We start from the raw sequence: 19,704 nt of genomic DNA on the forward strand, positions 1-19,704 counted from the left end.
ATCCAGACAGTAGGACAGACTTCATAATGAAGTCCTAGATCCAGACAGTAGGACAGACTTCATAATGAAGTCCTAGATCCAGACAGTAGGACAGACTTCATAATGAAGTCCTAGATCCAGACAGTAGGACAGACTTCATAATGAAGTCCTAGATCCAGACAGTAGGACAGACTTCATAATGAAGTCCTAGATCCAGACAGTAGGACAGACTTCATAATGAAGTCCTAGATCCAGACAGTAGGACAGACTTCACAATGAAGTCCTAGATCCAGACAGTAGGACAGACTTCATAATGAAGTCCTAGATCCAGACAGTAGGACAGTAGGACAGACTTCATAATGAAGTCCTAGATCCAGACAGTAGGACAGCAAAGGACAGACTTCATAATGAAGTCCTAGATCCAGACAGTAGGACAGTAGGACAGACTTCATAATGAAGTCCTAGATCCAGACAGTAGGACAGTAGGACAGACTTCATAATGAAGTCCTAGATCCAGACAGTAGGACAGTAGGACAGACTTCATAATGAAGTCCTAGATCCAGACAGTAGGACGGCAAAGGACAGACTTCATAATGAAGTCCTAGATCCAGACAGTAGGACAGTAGGACAGACTTCATAATGAAGTCCTAGATCCAGACAGTAGGACAGTAGGACAGACTTCATAATGAGGTCCTAGATCCAGACAGTAGGACAGACTTCATAATGAAGTCCTAGATCCAGACAGTAGGACCGACTTCATAATGAAGTCCTAGATCCAGACAGTAGGACAGACTTCATAATGAAGTCCTAGATCCAGACAGTAGGACAGACTTCATAATGAAGTCCTAGATCCAGACAGTAGGACAGACTTCATAATGAAGTCCTAGATCCAGACAGTAGGACAGACTTCATAATGAAGTCCTAGATCCAGACAGTAGAACAGACTTCATAATGAAGTCCTAGATCCAGACAGTAGGACAGACTTCATAATGAAGTCCTAGATCCAGACAGTAGGACAGACTTCATAATGAAGTCCTAGATCCAGACAGTAGGACAGACTTCATAATGAAGTCCTAGATCCAGACAGTAGGACAGTAGAACAGACTTCATAATGAAGTCCTAGATCCAGACAGTAGGACAGACTTCATAATGAAGTCCTAGATCCAGACAGTAGGACAGTAGGACAGACTTCATAATGAAGTCCTAGATCCAGACAGTAGGACAGTAGGACAGACTTCATAATGAAGTCCTAGATCCAGACAGTAGGACAGCAAAGGACAGACTTCATAATGAAGTCCTAGATCCAGACAGTAGGACAGTAGGACAGACTTCATAATGAAGTCCTAGATCCAGACAGTAGGACAGACTTCATAATGAAGTCCTAGATCCAGACAGTAGGACAGACTTCATAATGAAGTCCTAGATCCAGACAGTAGGACAGACTTCATAATGAAGTCCTAGATCCAGACAGTAGGACAGTAGAACATACTTCATAATGAAGTCCTAGATCCAGACAGTAGGACAGACTTCATAATGAAGTCCTAGATCCAGACAGTAGGACAGACATCATAATGAAGTCCTAGATCCAGACAGTAGGACAGTAGGACAGACTTCATAATGAAGTCCTAGATCCAGACAGTAGGACAGACTTCATAATGAAGTCCTAGATCCAGACAGTAGGACAGTAGGACAGACTTCATAATGAAGTCCTAGATCCAGACAGTAGGACAGTAGGACAGACTTCATAATGAAGTCCTAGATCCAGACAGTAGGACAGTAGGACAGACTTCATAATGAAGTCCTAGATCCAGACAGTAGGACAGTAGGACAGACTTCATAATGAAGTCCTAGATCCAGACAGTAGGACGGCAAAGGACAGACTTCATAATGAAGTCCTAGATCCAGACAGTAGGACAGACTTCATAATGAAGTCCTAGATCCAGACAGTAGGACAGACTTCATAATGAAGTCCTAGATCCAGACAGTAGGACAGTAGGACAGACTTCATAATGAGGTCCTAGATCCAGAACAGTAGGACAGACTTCATAATGAAGTCCTAGATCCAGACAGTAGGACCGACTTCATAATGAAGTCCTAGATCCAGACAGTAGGACAGACTTCATAATGAAGTCCTAGATCCAGACATTAGGACAGACTTCATAATGAAGTCCTAGATCCAGACAGTAGGACAGACTTCATAATGAAGTCCTAGATCCAGACAGTAGGACAGACTTCATAATGAAGTCCTAGATCCAGACAGTAGGACAGACTTCATAATGAAGTCCTAGATCCAGAGTGTAGAACAGACTTCATAATAAAGTCCTAGATCCAGACAGTAGGACAGACTTCATAATGAAGTCCTAGATCCAGACAGTAGGACAGACTTCATAATGAAGTCCTAGATCCAGACAGTAGGACAGTAGAACAGACTTCATAATGAAGTCCTAGATCCAGACAGTAGGACAGACTTCATAATGAAGTCCTAGATCCAGACAGTAGGACAGTAGGACAGACTTCATAATGAAGTCCTAGATCCAGACAGTAGGACAGTAGGACAGACTTCATAATGAAGTCCTAGATCCAGACAGTAGGACAGCAAAGGACAGACTTCATAATGAAGTCCTAGATCCAGACAGTAGGACAGTAGGACAGACTTCATAATGAAGTCCTAGATCCAGACAGTAGGACAGTAGGACAGACTTCATAATGAAGTCCTAGATCCAGACAGTAGGACAGTAGGACAGACTTCATAATGAAGTCCTAGATCCAGACAGAAGGACGGCAAAGGACAGACTTCATAATGAAGTCCTAGATCCAGACAGTAGGACAGTAGGACAGACTTCATAATGAAGTCCTAGATCCAGACAGTAGGACAGACTTCATAATGAAGTCCTAGATCCAGACAGTAGGACAGTAGGACAGACTTCATAATGAGGTCCTAGATCCAGACAGTAGGACAGACTTCATAATGAAGTCCTAGATCCAGACAGTAGGACCGACTTCATAATGAAGTCCTAGATCCAGACAGTAGCACAGACTTCATAATGAAGTCCAAGATCTAGACATTAGGACAGACTTCATAATGAAGTCCTAGATCCAGACAGTAGGACAGACTTCATAATGAAGTCCTAGATCCAGACAGTAGGACAGTAGAACATACTTCATAATGAAGTCCTAGATCCAGACAGTAGAACAGACTTCATAATGAAGTCCTAGATCCAGACAGTAGAACAGACTTCATAATGAAGTCCTAGATCCAGACAGTAGGAAAGACTTCATAATGAAGTCCTAGATCCAGACAGTAGGACAGACTTCATAATGAAGTCCTAGATCCAGACAGTAGGACAGACTTCATAATGAAGTCCTAGATCCAGACAGTAGGACAGTAGAACAGACTTCATAATGAAGTCCTAGATCCAGACAGTAGGACAGACTTCATAATGAAGTCCTAGATCCAGACAGTAGGACAGTAGGACAGACTTCATAATGAAGTCCTAGATCCAGACAGTAGGACAGTAGGACAGACTTCATAATGAAGTCCTAGATCCAGACAGTAGGACAGACTTCATAATGAAGTCCTAGATCCAGACAGTAGGACAGTAGGACAGACTTCATAATGAAGTCCTAGATCCAGACAGTAGGACAGACTTCATAATGAAGTCCTAGATCCAGACAGTAGGACAGTAGGACAGACTTCATAATGAGGTCCTAGATCCAGACAGTAGGACAGACTTCATAATGAAGTCCTAGATCCAGACAGTAGGACCGACTTCATAATGAAGTCCTAGATCCAGACAGTAGGACAGACTTCATAATGAAGTCCTAGATCCAGACAGTAGGACAGACTTCATAATGAAGTCCTAGATCCAGACAGTAGGACAGACTTCATAATGAAGTCCTAGATCCAGACAGTAGGACAGTAGAACAGACTTCATAATGAAGTCCTAGATCCAGACAGTAGGACAGACTTCATAATGAAGTCCTAGATCCAGACAGTAGGACAGTAGGACAGACTTCATAATGAAGTCCTAGATCCAGACAGTAGGACAGTAGGACAGACTTCATAATGAAGTCCTAGATCCAGACAGTAGGACAGCAAAGGACAGAATTCATAATGAAGTCCTAGATCCAGACAGTAGGACAGTAGGACAGACTTCATAATGAAGTCCTAGATCCAGACAGTAGGACAGACTTCATAATGAAGTCCTAGATCCAGACAGTAGGACAGCAAAGGACAGACTTCATAATGAAGTCCTAGATCCAGACAGTAGGACAGTAGGACAGACTTCATAATGAAGTCCTAGATCCAGACAGTAGGACAGTAGGACAGACTTCATAATGAAGTCCTAGATCCAGACAGTAGGACAGTAGGACAGACTTCATAATGAAGTCCTAGATCCAGACAGAAGGAGGGCAAAGGACAGACTTCATAATGAAGTCCTAGATCCAGACAGTAGGACAGTAGGACAGACTTCATAATGAAGTCCTAGATCCAGACAGTAGGACAGACTTCATAATGAAGTCCTAGATCCAGACAGTAGGACAGTAGGACAGACTTCATAATGAGGTCCTAGATCCAGACAGTAGGACAGACTTCATAATGAAGTCCTAGATCCAGACAGTAGGACAGACTTCATAATGAAGTCCAAGATCTAGACATTAGGACAGACTTCATAATGAAGTCCTAGATCCAGACAGTAGGACAGTAGGACAGACTTCATAATGAGGTCCTAGATCCAGACAGTAGGACCGACTTCATAATGAAGTCCTAGATCCAGACAGTAGGACAGACTTCATAATGAAGTCCAAGATCTAGACATTAGGACAGACTTCATAATGAAGTCCTAGATCCAGACAGTAGAACATACTTCATAATGAAGTCCTAGATCCAGACAGTAGGACAGACTTCATAATGAAGTCCTAGATCCAGACAGTAGGACAGACTTCATAATGAAGTCCTAGATCCAGACAGTAGGACAGACTTCATAATGAAGTCCTAGATCCAGACAGTAGGACAGACTTCATAATGAAGTCCTAGATCCAGACAGTAGAACAGACTTCATAATGAAGTCCTAGATCCAGACAGTAGGACAGACTTCATAATGAAGTCCTAGATCCAGACAGTAGGACAGACTTCATAATGAAGTCCTAGATCCAGACAGTAGGACAGACTTCATAATGAAGTCCTAGATCCAGACAGTAGAACAGACTTCATAATGAAGTCCTAGATCCAGACAGTAGGACAGACTTCATAATGAAGTCCTAGATCCAGACAGTAGGACAGACTTCATAATGAAGTCCTAGATCCAGACAGTAGGACAGTAGCACAGACTTCATAATGAAGTCCTAGATCCAGACAGTAGGACAGCAAAGGACAGACTTCATAATGAAGTCCTAGATCCAGACAGTAGGACAGACTTCATAATGAAGTCCTAGATCCAGACAGTAGGACAGACTTCATAATGAAGTCCTAGATCCAGACAGTAGGACAGTAGGACAGACTTCATAATGAAGTCCTAGATCCAGACAGTAGGACAGTAGGACAGACTTCATAATGAAGTCCTAGATCCAGACAGTAGGACAGTAGGACAGACTTCATAATGAGGTCCTAGATCCAGACAGTAGGACAGACTTCATAATGAAGTCCTAGATCCAGACAGTAGGACCGACTTCATAATGAAGTCCTAGATCCAGACAGTAGGACAGACTTCATAATGAAGTCCTAGATCCAGACAGTAGGACAGACTTCATAATGAAGTCCTAGATCCAGACAGTAGGACAGACTTCATAATGAAGTCCTAGATCCAGACAGTAGAACAGACTTCATAATGAAGTCCTAGATCCAGACAGTAGGACAGACTTCATAATGAAGTCCTAGATCCAGACAGTAGGACAGTAGGACAGACTTCATAATGAAGTCCTAGATCCAGACAGTAGGACAGTAGGACAGACTTCATAATGAAGTCCTAGATCCAGACAGTAAGACAGCAAAGGACAGACTTCATAATGAAGTCCTAGATCCAGACAGTAGGACAGTAGGACAGACTTCATAATGAAGTCCTAGATCCAGACAGTAGGACAGTAGGACAGACTTCATAATGAAGTCCTAGATCCAGACAGTAGGACAGTAGGACAGACTTCATAATGAAGTCCTAGATCCAGACAGTAGGACGGCAAAGGACAGACTTCATAATGAAGTCCTAGATCCAGACAGTAGGACAGTAGGACAGACTTCATAATGAAGTCCTAGATCCAGACAGTAGGACAGTAGGACAGACTTCATAATGAGGTCCTAGATCCAGACAGTAGGACAGACTTCATAATGAAGTCCTAGATCCAGACAGTAGGACCGACTTCATAATGAAGTCCTAGATCCAGACAGTAGGACAGACTTCATAATGAAGTCCTAGATCCAGACATTAGGACAGACTTCATAATGAAGTCCTAGATCCAGACAGTAGGACAGACTTCATAATGAAGTCCTAGATCCAGACAGTAGGACAGACTTCATAATGAAGTCCTAGATCCAGACAGTAGAACAGACTTCATAATGAAGTCCTAGATCCAGACAGTAGGACAGACTTCATAATGAAGTCCTAGATCCAGACAGTAGGACAGACTTCATAATGAAGTCCTAGATCCAGACAGTAGGACAGACTTCATAATGAAGTCCTAGATCCAGACAGTAGAACAGACTTCATAATGAAGTCCTAGATCCAGACAGTAGGACAGACTTCATAATGAAGTCCTAGATCCAAACAGTAGGACAGTAGGACAGACTTCATAATGAAGTCCTAGATCCAGACAGTAGGACAGTAGGACAGACTTCATAATGAAGTCCTAGATCCAGACAGTAGGACAGCAAAGGACAGACTTCATAATGAAGTCCTAGATCCAGACAGTAGGACAGTAGGACAGACTTCATAATGAAGTCCTAGATCCAGACAGTAGGACAGACTTCATAATGAAGTCCTAGATCCAGACATTAGGACAGACTTCATAATGAAGTCCTAGATCCAGACATTAGGACAGACTTCATAATGAGGTCCTAGATCCAGACAGTAGGACAGTAGAACATACTTCATAATGAAGTCCTAGATCCAGACAGTAGGACAGACTTCATAATGAAGTCCTAGATCCAGACAGTAGGACAGACTTCATAATGAAGTCCTAGATCCAGACAGTAGGACAGACTTCATAATGAAGTCCTAGATCCAGACAGTAGGACAGACTTCATAATGAAGTCCTAGATCCAGACAGTAGGACAGACTTCATAATGAAGTCCTAGATCCAGACAGTAGGACAGACTTCATAATGAAGTCCTAGATCCAGACAGTAGGACAGACTTCATAATGAAGTCCTAGATCCAGACAGTAGGACAGTAGGACAGACTTCATAATGAAGTCCTAGATCCAGACAGTAGGACAGACTTCATAATGAAGTCCTAGATCCAGACAGTAGGACAGACTTCATAATGAAGTCCTAGATCAAGACAGTAGGACAGACTTCATAATGAAGTCCTAGATCCAGACAGTAGGACAGTAGAACAGACTTCATAATGAAGTCCTAGATCCAGACAGTAGGACAGACTTCATAATGAAGTCCTAGATCCAGACAGTAGGACAGACTTCATAATGAAGTCCTAGATCCAGACAGTAGGACAGTAGGACAGACTTCATAATGAAGTCCTAGATCCAGACAGTAGGACAGTAGGACAGACTTCATAATGAAGTCCTAGATCCAGACAGTAGGACAGCAAAGGACAGACTTCATAATGAAGTCCTAGATCCAGACAGTAGGACAGTAGGACAGACTTCATAATGAAGTCCTAGATCCAGACAGTAGGACAGACTTCATAATGAAGTCCTAGATCCAGACAGTAGGACAGTAGGACAGTAGGATAGACTTCATAATGAAGTCCTAGATCCAGACAGTAGGACAGTAGGACAGTAGAATAGACTTCATAATGAAGTCCTAGATCCAGACAGTAGGACAGTAGGACAGACTTCATAATGAAGTCCTAGATCCAGACAGTAGGACAGTAGGACAGACTTCATAATGAAGTCCTAGATCCAGACAGTAGGACAGACTTCATAATGAAGTCCTAGATCCAGACAGTAGGACAGTAGGACAGACTTCATAATGAGGTCCTAGATCCAGACAGTAGGACAGACTTCATAATGAAGTCCTAGATCCAGACAGTAGGACAGACTTCATAATGAAATCCTAGATCCAGACAGTAGGACAGTAGGACAGACTTCATAATGAAGTCCTAGATCCAGACATTAGGACAGACTTCATAATGAAGTCCTAGATCCAGACAGTAGGACGGTAGGACAGACTTCATAATGAAGTCCTAGATCCAGACAGTAGGACAGTAGGGCAGACTTCATAATGAAGTCCTAGATCCAGACATTAGGACAGACTTCATAATGAAGTCCTAGATCCAGACAGTAGGACAGTAGGATAGACTTCATAATGAAGTCCTAGATCCAGACAGTAGGACAGTAGGACAGACTTCATAATGAAGTCCTAGATCCAGACATTAGGACAGACTTCATAATGAAGTCCTAGATCCAGACAGTAGGACAGTAGGACAGACTTCATAATGAAGTCCTAGATCCAGACAGTAGGACAGTAGGATAGACTTCATAATGAAGTCCTAGATCCAGACAGTAGGACAGTAGGACAGTAGGATAGACTTCATAATGAAGTCCTAGATCCAGACAGTAGGACAGACTTCATAATGAAGTCCTAGATCCAGACAGTAGGACAGACTTCATAATGAAGTCCTAGATCCAGACAGTAGAACAGACTTCATAATGAAGTCCTAGATCCAGACAGTAGGACAGTAGGACAGACTTCATAATGAAGTCCTAGATCCAGACAGTAGGACAGTAGGACAGACTTCATAATGAAGTCCTAGATCCAGACAGTAGGACAGTAGGACAGACTTCATAATGAAGTCCTAGATCCAGACAGTAGGACAGTAGGACAGACTTCATAATGAAGTCCTAGATCCAGACAGTAGGACAGACTTCATAATGAAGTCCTAGATCCAGACAGTAGGACAGTAGGACAGTAGGATAGACTTCATAATGAAGTCCTAGATCCAGACAGTAGGACAGTAGGACAGACCTCCAGTCTCCTCTGTTGTCTTTGTTTCCATCTCCTTTTCTTTATCTGGGTTCTCCTCTGCTTCCATCTTCTTCTGCTCCTCTGGGTTCTCCTCTGGGTTCTCCTCTGCTTCCATCTTCTCCTGCCCCTCTGGGTTCTCCTCTTCTGCATGGTCTGGCTTAGGTTCTCCTCTCTCCAGGACGATCCCGCAGAACTGGACTAGAACCTGAGGAGGGAAAACACTGGTCACACACACACACACACACACACACACACACACACACACACACACACACACACACACACACACACACACACGTCTATGAAACTAACACACACACACACACACACACAGGTCTATGAAACTAACACACACACACACACACACACAGGTCTATGAAACTAACACACACACACACACACACACACACACACACACAGGTCTATGAAACTAACACACACACACACACACACACACAGGTCTATGAAACTAACACACACACACAGGTCTATGAAACTAACACACACACACACAGGTCTATGAAACTAACACACACACACAGGTCTATGAAACTAACACACACACACACACACACACACACACACACACACACAGAGGTCTATGAAACTAACACACACACACACACACACACACACACAGGTCTATGAAACTAACACACACACACACACACACACAGGTCTATGAAACTAACACACACACACACACACAGGTCTATGAAACTAACACACACACAGGTCTATGAAACTAACACACACACAGGTCTATGAAACTAACACACACACACACAGGTCTATGAAACTAACACACACACACACACACACACACACACACACACACACACACACACACACACACACACACACACAGGTCTATGAAACTAACACACACACACACACACACACACAGGTCTATGAAACTAACACACACACACACACACACACACACAGGTCTATGAAACTAACACACACACACACACACACACAGGTCTATGAAACTAACACACACACACACACAGGTCTATGAAACTAACACACACACACACACAGGTCTATGAAACTAAACACACACACACACACACAGGTCTATGAAACTAACACACACACACACACACACACACACACAGGTCTATGAAACTAACACACACACACCTACCTGAAGGGCCTTGCTGTGTTGGTGGTTGGCGATGTAGAGCTCAGCAGCCATGTTGATGCTCTCGTCTGTCACCAGCTCTGGGTGTCTCCTCAGGGCCTCCTCCATCACCCCCATGGCTGACGGCAGGTCACTACTCTCATAGTAGCTTCTGGAGAGGGAACACACACATCACCGTTACACACTGAACCTAACACACACACACACATCACCGTTACACACTGAACCTAACACACACACACACACACACATCACCGTTACACACTGAACCTAACACACACACATCACCGTTACACACTGAACCTAACACACACACATCACCGTTACACACTGAACCTAACACACACACATCACCGTTACACACTGAACCTAACACACACACATCACCGTTACACACTGAACCTAACACACACACATCACCGTTACACACTGAACCTAACACACACACATCACCGTTACACACTGAACCTAACACACACACATCACCGTTACACACTGAACCTAACACACATCACCGTTACACACTGAACCTAACACACATCACCGTTACACACTGAACCTAACACACACACACACATCACCGGTACACACTGAACCTAACACACACACACACACACATCACCGTTACACACTGAACCTAACACACACACACATCACCGTTACACACTGAACCTAACACACACACATCACCGTTACACACTGAACCTAACACACACACATCACCGTTACACACTGAACCTAACACACACACACATCACCGTTACACACTGAACCTAACACACACACATCACCGTTACACACTGAACCTAACACACACACACATCACCGTTACACACTGAACCTAACACACACACACATCACCGTTACACACTGAACCTAACACACACACACACACATCACCGTTACACACTGAACCTAACACACACACATCACCGTTACACACTGAACCTAACACACACACACATCACCGTTACACACTGAACCTAACACCCCCATTGCTTGTGTGTATTGTCTGTGTCTATACAGATGTGAATGAGTTTGTGCAGTATCTGGATGTGTGTGTGTGTGTGTGTATCTGTGTACATGTGCATGGCGGACTAGCCTCACTTGGCCATGTCTCGTGACAGCTGCATGAAGTGCTCTCCGTCAGTAGGGGGCAGTAGGTTGAGGATACGGCGGTACCCATCCATGGACTGCTTGTGTTCCCCCACCTGCTCATACAGGCTGCAACGTTCCCATAGGTAGCGCACATTACTGGGGTCATACTTAATGGCTGGGAGGGAGGGAGACAGGAAGGGAGGGAGACACAGACAGACAGACAGACAGACAGACAGACAGACAGACAGACAGACAGACAGACAGACAGACAGACAGACAGACAGACAGACAGACAGACAGACAGACAGACAGACAGACAGACAGACAGACAGACAGACAGACGATAGAGAAATGTGTTAGAAGACAATTATTTCAGTGAGGTTGCCATTGATTGATTGAAATTCTTAGATAATTAAAATGAGTAGCTCAAGCCAGCATTAGTTGGCCATCAGTATCAACCACCTCTAACTAGTAGTAAATCAATCAAATAAAAAACAGATTTTAGCAGTTTGAGGTCACAGGTCAGGGGTCAGAGAGCCAGGGTTAGAGGTCAGGGGTCACCTCACCTTTGGTGTAGCAGATGATGGCCTGCCTGATGTTGTCCTGCTCCAGAGACATGTCGGCCAGCTTGACCCACTCCTCACAGTCGCTGGGGTTGAGATGGGCAGCGATCAGGCCAAACTGTAGAGACTTCTCCATGTCCCCCTGGTCTTCATAGATCATAGCCAGGGTGGAGAAGGGCTCGTAGGCCAGGGGGGCTGGTGGGAGAACGGTGAATAGAAGGGTTAGGTGGGACTCAATTTTAGTCAGCGTTTAACAGGAAGGCCTCCCTCATTGACACTTCCTGGTTAATATATTTTTAAAGACAATTTTGATGAATTCAGATCAGTCAGTAATGCTGCATTCATGACAAGTCGGAAACTCTGAACCTCCCAGTTAAAATTAACATAAGCTATTTGTGTAGAGCTAATTATTGGATGATTCTGATACTTTCCAAGTTAGAAATTCAGATATCATCTTTCTCAGAGTTTTCAGTTTCCTAGTTACAGCGTGTCCTGAATGCAGCATAAGTCTCTACAATGACTTTTGTGAATTGAGATGGCTACTACAGCAGTGTCTAGTGACAAATAAATGCCCTGTCTGTTCCTCCTCTGTCCTGGAATACTGCCCATCCTGTCTGATGATCTCCTCCATCCTGGAACACTAGCCATCCTGTCATATTATCTCCTCTATCCTGGAACACTGCCCATCCTGTCAGATGATCTCCTCTGTCCTGGAACACGACCCATCCTGTCAGATGATCTCCTCTATCCTGGAACACGACCCATCCTGTCAGATGATCTCCTCTATCCTGGAACACGACCCATCCTGTCAGATGATCTCCTCTATCCTGGAACACGACCCATCCTGTCAGATGATCTCCTCTATCCTGGAACACGACCCAACCTGTCTGATGATCTCCTCTATCCTGGAACACTACCCATCCTGTCTGATGATCTCCTCTATCCTGGAACACTACCCATCCTGTCTGATGATCTCCTCTATCCTGGAACACTACCCATTCTGTCTGATGATCTCCGCTATCCTGGAACACTACCCATCCTGTCTGATGATCTCCTCTATCCTGGAACACTACCCATCCTGTCTGATGATCTCCGCTATCCTGGAACACTACCCATCCTGTCTGATGATCTCCTCTATCCTGGAACACTACCCACCCTGTCAGATGATCTCCTCTGTCCTGGAACACTACCCACCCTGTCTGATTATCTCCTCTGTCCAGGAACACTAGGCATCCTGTCAGATGATCTCCTATGTCCAGGAACACTAGCTTCCTGTCTGATTATCTCCTCTATCCTGGAACACTACCTACCCTGTCTGATGATCTCCATACACATCAGGACGGCATCCTCCTTGTCTCCGCGGGCGTAACGGATGTTGGCTTCTCCCATGAGGCCCCTCAGGGCCCGGGGCAGCTTGCTGCGGTTACGTCTCTCCTGGACAGTACAGAATCACCATCAATCACCATCAATAGTCCCGTGTCAACAAACACTGCAGCATGACCAGTGAACCAGGCTCAAATGGTGACTAGACTAACTTTGCCTGAGACTAGCCATAATTCAACTAGTATCGCATACACAACACCTCTATGGTCAAACTATGGCTAACATCGCGTTAGCTCCCTGATCTAATGTCAAGGCTCAGAGGGCTAACAGTCTTGTGAACCATGTTAGAATGACGACGGGCCTTTATCTCATTGTCACCTTCATCATCTTCTTGTTCTCTCGGTTAAGCTCCATTTCCAGAGCAAAGACATCCCCAGCTGAGGGGCCTCCCTCGTCTTCTTTAGCTTCAACCTTCCTCTCCTCCTCCTCTTGCTCCTCTTCCTCCTCTTCTTCATAATCATCATCATCCTCCTCTTCCTCAGTCTGTTCAGTCTCTGTTCCCTCCCCCATCATCGAGGCAAAGGCTTTCTGGACAGAGGGGCTGACGCCTTCCTCGGGATCCGCTGGCAAGGACAGAAGAGGTGGATAGTTGGCATACAACAATGACTTGACTGGAATTGCTTAAGAAAACATGAAGAGTGCCTAGGCTTTAGCTCAGCGGGCTAATACAAGATTGTGGGGAGCAGAAGATCCGTGTTGTCGAAACCAAGCAGTCACACATGACTGAACAAGTGGAGACTCACACCTGCGGGCCGTTTTTTGGAACATTTTCTCGGGCTGCGGCCGTGGAAAGTGCTGGGGAGAGTGTCATCTGGTCCAATCTCTTCATCTTCCTCTGAACGCCCTTCGTTCGATACCTGAGAGAAGAGATCCGAGATGAGATGCTTTCAACACAGGCATTCGTGAAAGGCGTTCCAGTAGCATATATTATATCATTGCGAGCTCCAAAACTTGTACACAAGTTTGATCTTTTCAACGTTATTACAGCATGCAGAGAGGATGTCCCACTTACCTTCAATTTAGCTTTTCTTTCCTCTCTCCGTATTTCAAACTGCTCGAATGAAATCCTTCCCTCCAGGTAGTCAATGAGCTCTGAGCTGACCCCCGACATCTCATCGACTAACTAAAACGATTTATGGTGTTTAAATACACGTAAAACAACGATAATTCTCATTGTAAACATTTCATTTTGACAACACGAGTGGCACTGGCGACTGTTAATGACGTATTTCAAAGCGACGGCAGGTCTTCTTCGACGCTTCAAAAGGTAGATTTGTAAATCGTTACACACCGCCACCTATCGATTAATGCACGAACCACAAAAATACAAAGAGAGACAAATACACACATAAAGAATCTGATAAAGATAATACATTGGTATATTATTCTTTGATGATTTTGGTATGAGTCATTGGGAGTAAATTCGTTTTTGGTTGTTGTTGTTGTGTTCAGACCGTTCATATTCCGGAACGGCAGGTGGCGCTGTTCTATACCATATCGTTAGACAAATCCCAGCCCGTTCGCTTCTTCCATCGTCACCGATGTTATGGCGGACTACAACAAGCACAGCAGCAAGCGGCTCTCTGATGATGGAGGTGATACTAGTACATCTTTAGGGGCAATGTATCGCTGTCTTGTCGAAATAAGACTAGAAGTATAACGTTACATCGACCAGCTGTAACTAATAGAACATTCCCATGCTCATCGTGTCCGCTTGTGAACGGAGCTTCGGCCTGTCCCCATTCAGCTAGCTAGATAGCAGCCATTGATGTAACTAGATAGCTAGCTGGTTTTATTAGCTAGCTAGCTTTACACGAGATCGCTAGGTTAGCCACTGCAGCTGCTTATGTATGATGGAGCAATGTTTACGATTGTTTTTTCAAAAACTTTTGTCGGTAAACACAACTGATATGGGCTTCACTTGGCATGCAGCCAGTTTCATAAGAAGACACATTTATCTAGCTAAGACAGATAAATGCATAGGATGCAACATGCGTTGAACGTTACAAATCTGTAACATGATATGCAATGAACTATAAGCTATGCATGCACATATGCTATGTGGTAAATTGCAATAGTGTTAAATATCTAACTAGGTTTATGACCAAAAGACTGACCATAACCGCAACAGTAGTGGAAGTGTTTGGTCCTTTCACACACCGACTTCCAAACAGGTTCACCCATAGAATTAGGAATTCCTTTAATAGGATCTCTATGGGTTCACCCACCTACCGGTAACCCGGCAACCACTCCCAGGTAACAGTAGCTCATCCTTGGTTTCCCAGGCAACAGTTGCTCACCTTGGTAAGTTGTTTCGCCTCCAGCAGGACCGGAGGAGAAGGAAGGCAGTGTGAAAACTAAGACTGTCTCTTCCAGCACTGGAGGAGGGGGGAAACGCTCGGCCCAGGAGGTCAGCCCTGGCCCGGGGAAGGAGTCCACCTCGAGCCACCCGGTACCCCCAGCCCCCAAAGTCTCCAAGATAGGGTTTGGTCTGATCAGCCAGCCTATAAAGAAGCCTGCACCCATCTCCATCAAGCTGGGTGCTAGTGTGAGTACCATTAGGGGGGGGGGGGGTTAGTGTGTGTGTGACATCTATCTCAGTGTGTGTGGTTGACAGACGTGTGTATCTCTCCATTTTAGAAACCCAAAGAGCCTGTACCTGTACCTGCCAAGAAACCAGCCCTGGCCTCGGTTTTCAATGTCGACTCTGATGATGTGAGTTAAGGCGTCAGCATGCTTCATTTCGGCTGGCGCCTAGCCAAACTCGGCTAGCCGAACCGAACGAGTGTGCTTGCATACTCTCTTAAAATAACTTTGCTGGAAAAATGAGAAAAAAGCTGCAATAGTACTGTTTGTCCATTTTGAGACACTGTAGCCAGTATACGCTTCCTCAAAATAGTCAGAATAAATAAAAAAAGAACTCAAGAAATGTAATTAATTTAGAAGTTTTTTCTGAGGAGATCTTAGTCGTGTAAGTTTACATCTAACTAAGATGTTTCTTGCAGTATTTTTCAAAGAAAAGTAATCTCTCATTGAATGACAAAGACTTTACTGAAGAACCCCTACTGAAGAATCCCTACTGTTGACCAATCAGAGACGAAGGGGCGTACACTTCCGCTCCGAACTTCAGCTTGCCTCTAGAAAGAAAATGTTGTGTACCCGAAAAACCCTTCACCGAAATCCAAAACAAACAGAAATGTCACAAAATGTTGTCACAATATATGCACAAACTGTTTTGGCTGGGAAGCATGCGGACGCCTTCATACACACACACACACACACACAATATCCCAATAGATTAGTAGGTTGTGCAAAGAAACTGTCATATGCTGTGAAACATCAATGCTAATGCCTGTGCTGTAACCACAGAGCTGTAATAACAGCTGTTTTCTCCTCTGCTCTGACAGAGTGAGGAGGAGATGCCTGCAGAAGCCAAGATGAGGATGAAGAACATTGGCAGGTAAGAAGCACAACGTTTGAATTATTATCTCAAAATGTTTTTACAATATCTCGCAAATTTTATCTGAAATTCCAGGTTTTCTGACATAATACTCTGTTTATAAATCATTTAAATGTAATGTACCTATTCCTAGATCCTTGTCAAGTATTCTACCTAGTGTGCGTCTCTGAAATGGCATCCTATTGCCTATTAGTTAACTAATATTGACCACTTTGGAGAGAGCCCTGGCCAAAAGTAGGGCACTATATAGGGAATAGGTTAGTATTTTGGGTGGATTTGAACCAGGCGTGATGACCACACGTGTTTGCATGGGTCATTTGAGCGTGGACCTACTACTAATCAACGTGATGTTTTCATTTTGGTCAACGCACCAGTTCTGAGCGCAGTGGTTTCTAGAACCTTTAGGTCCACGACCACATAACTCTCTATGTTCACCACAGGGAGACGCCCACGTCAGCAGGCCCCAACTCCTTCAACAAGGGGAAGCAGGGATTCTCCGACCACCAGAAGCTCTGGGAGAGGAAGCTCAAGTCTCAGACGGACACTGACCAATAGGGCTCCACCTCATTGGTTATTAGTCACAGTAGGACCAGTAGGGCTCGGCCTTACTGGGTTGCTAATGACAACAGTCAAACTGCACACCGTGTTTGCTTATGTGTGGAATGATGTCACCTTGATTGAGTGTGCTTTTTGTCTTCGTTTGTCTGTTGACGATGGTGTAAAAACAATGTACATACTGCTATGTAATGATGGTGACACATTCGTGCTATCAAGCATATTTTTTGTTTTAAATGTGAGTGTGTGTGTGCGTGTGTTATATAGCGGACTGGAGTGGGTGTAGTTAAGAGCAATGACGACACGTTTTGGGAAAGGGAACTTCAAGACAACTTAATAATAGTTTCTGACTCATCTAGGATATATCACTAGTTTATAATTGTCCTAACAGGGTTTTCAACCCTGGCCTTTCCCTCTTTATGCACTGTCTGTCATGCCTTTACAGAGTGATCACAGACAGGAACCATTTGTCCCGTGCCTGAGGTTGACATGTAGAAATATTCATATTAGGACAATAAACTTACATTCAATTCCAAAATGAAATTGATTTTTTTATGATATTTATGCAAAAAAAGCAATTGAACCACAATGCGCAAACCAGTGTATCGTATACATTCTTCATATGCATAAATAATGTAAAGCCTCATTGACAATCTTGATGATGTTACTGGGTATAAGAAGAGGAGCGGAGGACAGTATTATCAAAGATTTTTATAACTAAACCAAGATAGACCACAGCCTGTCGTTTCAAACGGGGAACGAATGAGTCGTAGTGGGCAGAACAAGCAGACGCTTCACGTTTATACATCCGGTGAAATATCGGTCTCATTGTTCTATCTGCAATTATACTCTTTCAAAATGGAAAGACGTGACGTAAGCATTTTTTCCTTCACATAAGGAAACAAATTATTCGGCAATCAACAGCTGTCTTTAACTGTAGCTTATGCAAGTATGTTACATCCTTCTCTGTACTGTAGTTCGTTTGTAATATAAATAAGTAATATACCTCTTCTGGGGTGTATTAATGTTAAAGGAATTCTTGCTTGAGTGTAAATGATTAAATAATTCTACCCGGAATGTAGGGATAGGGTCTATATAGCCTGTAGAATAAGTAACTAAAGGGTTAAGCATAAGTCTCATCAGATTGACTAGGATAGGAGAGGAATGGAGGTCTGTGTGTTTAAGTAAACATCAAGAACTGTTAAACTGTGGTTGACCTGACCTAGCTTGAACCCTCTAGGTTTCCCTAATCTCAGAGATATGAAACTGTCGGCTGGGTAAGAATTTACGGTGTTGAGAGTTCTGGGGAAGAACAATTAACTCTCCTTAGTGTTAGTGTGTAATGTGTGTGCGTAAATGAGGAGCCTGGTATATAATAGATGTTTTGTGTATGAACTGCAGAGCGCTCTCCTTAATAAACTATTCTGATTCTTGTAAGCTGGTCCTCTGTCTGTGTTATTAAACCAGAATCTTACACATTCTGGATGGCAGACTGAGTATTTTAATTGAAGTTAACATTGAGAACATAATTTTCTTAACAAATTGGTCCTTTGAGCCGGATCCAAAAATCTGTCCCTGTCTTCCTAAGGTAACACGCCGAAAACCGTGCACGGGCGGGTCATAGACTCGTTAATTAAAGACCTGTCCCCTGAAATTGGGGTTCCATAACAGGCCGGTAAATATCTAAGGTTGACAGGGACGGTGACTGGATCCAACCTACATTGCTTTTCCCAGCCTACAAGACGAAGGTCAGTAAATCTTTATTCACGGATTTGGGGAATTGACGTCTAGGCTACATTCAGATAAATATTTGAATGATTCTTGTGTGGTTTGGACATTGATCTCTAGATTTGATTGCGGATTCTAACCTGGTGACCTATCTTTAGAATGTTGTATAGAGAACCCTGATATAGGTAGTATTCTATGCAATTGGGAGATAGAAATTGGGAGTAGAAGCCACCTGGGAATAGTTAACCTGTCTGGGCTAGAGGGCAGTATTTTCACGGCCGGATGAAAAACGTACCCAATTTAAACAGGTTACTACTCTGGCCCAGAAACTAGAATATGCATATTATTAGTACATTTGGATAGAAAACACTCTGAAGTTTCTAAAACTGTTTGAATGGTGTCTGTGAGTATAACAGAACTCATATGGCAGGCAAAAACCTGAGAAAAATCCAAGCAGGAAGTGGAAAGTCTGAGAATTGTAGTTCTTCTTTTGATTCTCTATCGAAGCTACAGTGTCTGTGGGGGACGTTGCACTTCCTAAGGCTTCCATTGGCTGTCAACAGCCTTCAGAAAGTGGTTTGAGCATTTTCCTGTCACTGGGCAGATAATAGGAGCTCAGTTATTGAGTGGTCTGCCTGGCAACAAAGGGA

The 19,704-nt window shown here is 43.7% G+C and overlaps 2 protein-coding genes across 4 annotated transcripts in view; one reads left to right on the forward strand and one right to left on the reverse strand.

Moving 5' to 3' along the window:
- LOC106592813 (general transcription factor 3C polypeptide 3) overlaps positions 1-14,553 on the reverse strand; it is a 93,008-nt gene extending 78,455 nt beyond the window's left edge. For both annotated transcript variants that reach the window (XR_006759865.1, XM_045698276.1), the window contains exons 1-8: positions 14,324-14,553; positions 14,057-14,168; positions 13,630-13,874; positions 13,239-13,362; positions 11,932-12,123; positions 11,375-11,540; positions 10,271-10,418; positions 9,118-9,322 (exon numbers count right to left, since the gene is read on the reverse strand). Coding sequence is in view for 1 of the 2 variants with exons in the window: in XM_045698276.1 (XP_045554232.1) it covers positions 9,118-9,322; positions 10,271-10,418; positions 11,375-11,540; positions 11,932-12,123; positions 13,239-13,362; positions 13,630-13,874; positions 14,057-14,168; positions 14,324-14,422 (1,291 nt within the window). In the remaining variant the exon portion in view is untranslated. The remainder of the gene's footprint in view (positions 1-9,117; positions 9,323-10,270; positions 10,419-11,374; positions 11,541-11,931; positions 12,124-13,238; positions 13,363-13,629; positions 13,875-14,056; positions 14,169-14,323) is intronic.
- Positions 14,554-14,796: 243 nt separating this feature from the next.
- On the forward strand, positions 14,797-18,763 carry LOC106574824 (PEST proteolytic signal-containing nuclear protein). 2 transcript variants are annotated; one of them, XM_014150915.2, is made up of 5 exons: positions 14,797-14,906; positions 15,636-15,859; positions 15,952-16,026; positions 16,719-16,771; positions 17,212-18,763. In XM_014150915.2, the coding sequence occupies exons 1-5, from the start codon at positions 14,858-14,860 to the stop codon at positions 17,324-17,326; spliced, it is 516 nt and encodes a 171-aa protein (XP_014006390.1). In that variant the 5' UTR covers positions 14,797-14,857; the 3' UTR covers positions 17,327-18,763. The 2 variants fall into 2 exon arrangements, with proteins under 2 accessions (XP_014006390.1, XP_014006391.1); XM_014150916.2 differs by having other exon boundaries at positions 14,802-14,906; positions 15,639-15,859.
- Positions 18,764-19,704: the final 941 nt, after the last annotated feature.

This window comes from Salmo salar, chromosome ssa16 (assembly GCF_905237065.1).
Source record: "Salmo salar chromosome ssa16, Ssal_v3.1, whole genome shotgun sequence".
NCBI lineage: Eukaryota > Metazoa > Chordata > Actinopteri > Salmoniformes > Salmonidae > Salmo > Salmo salar.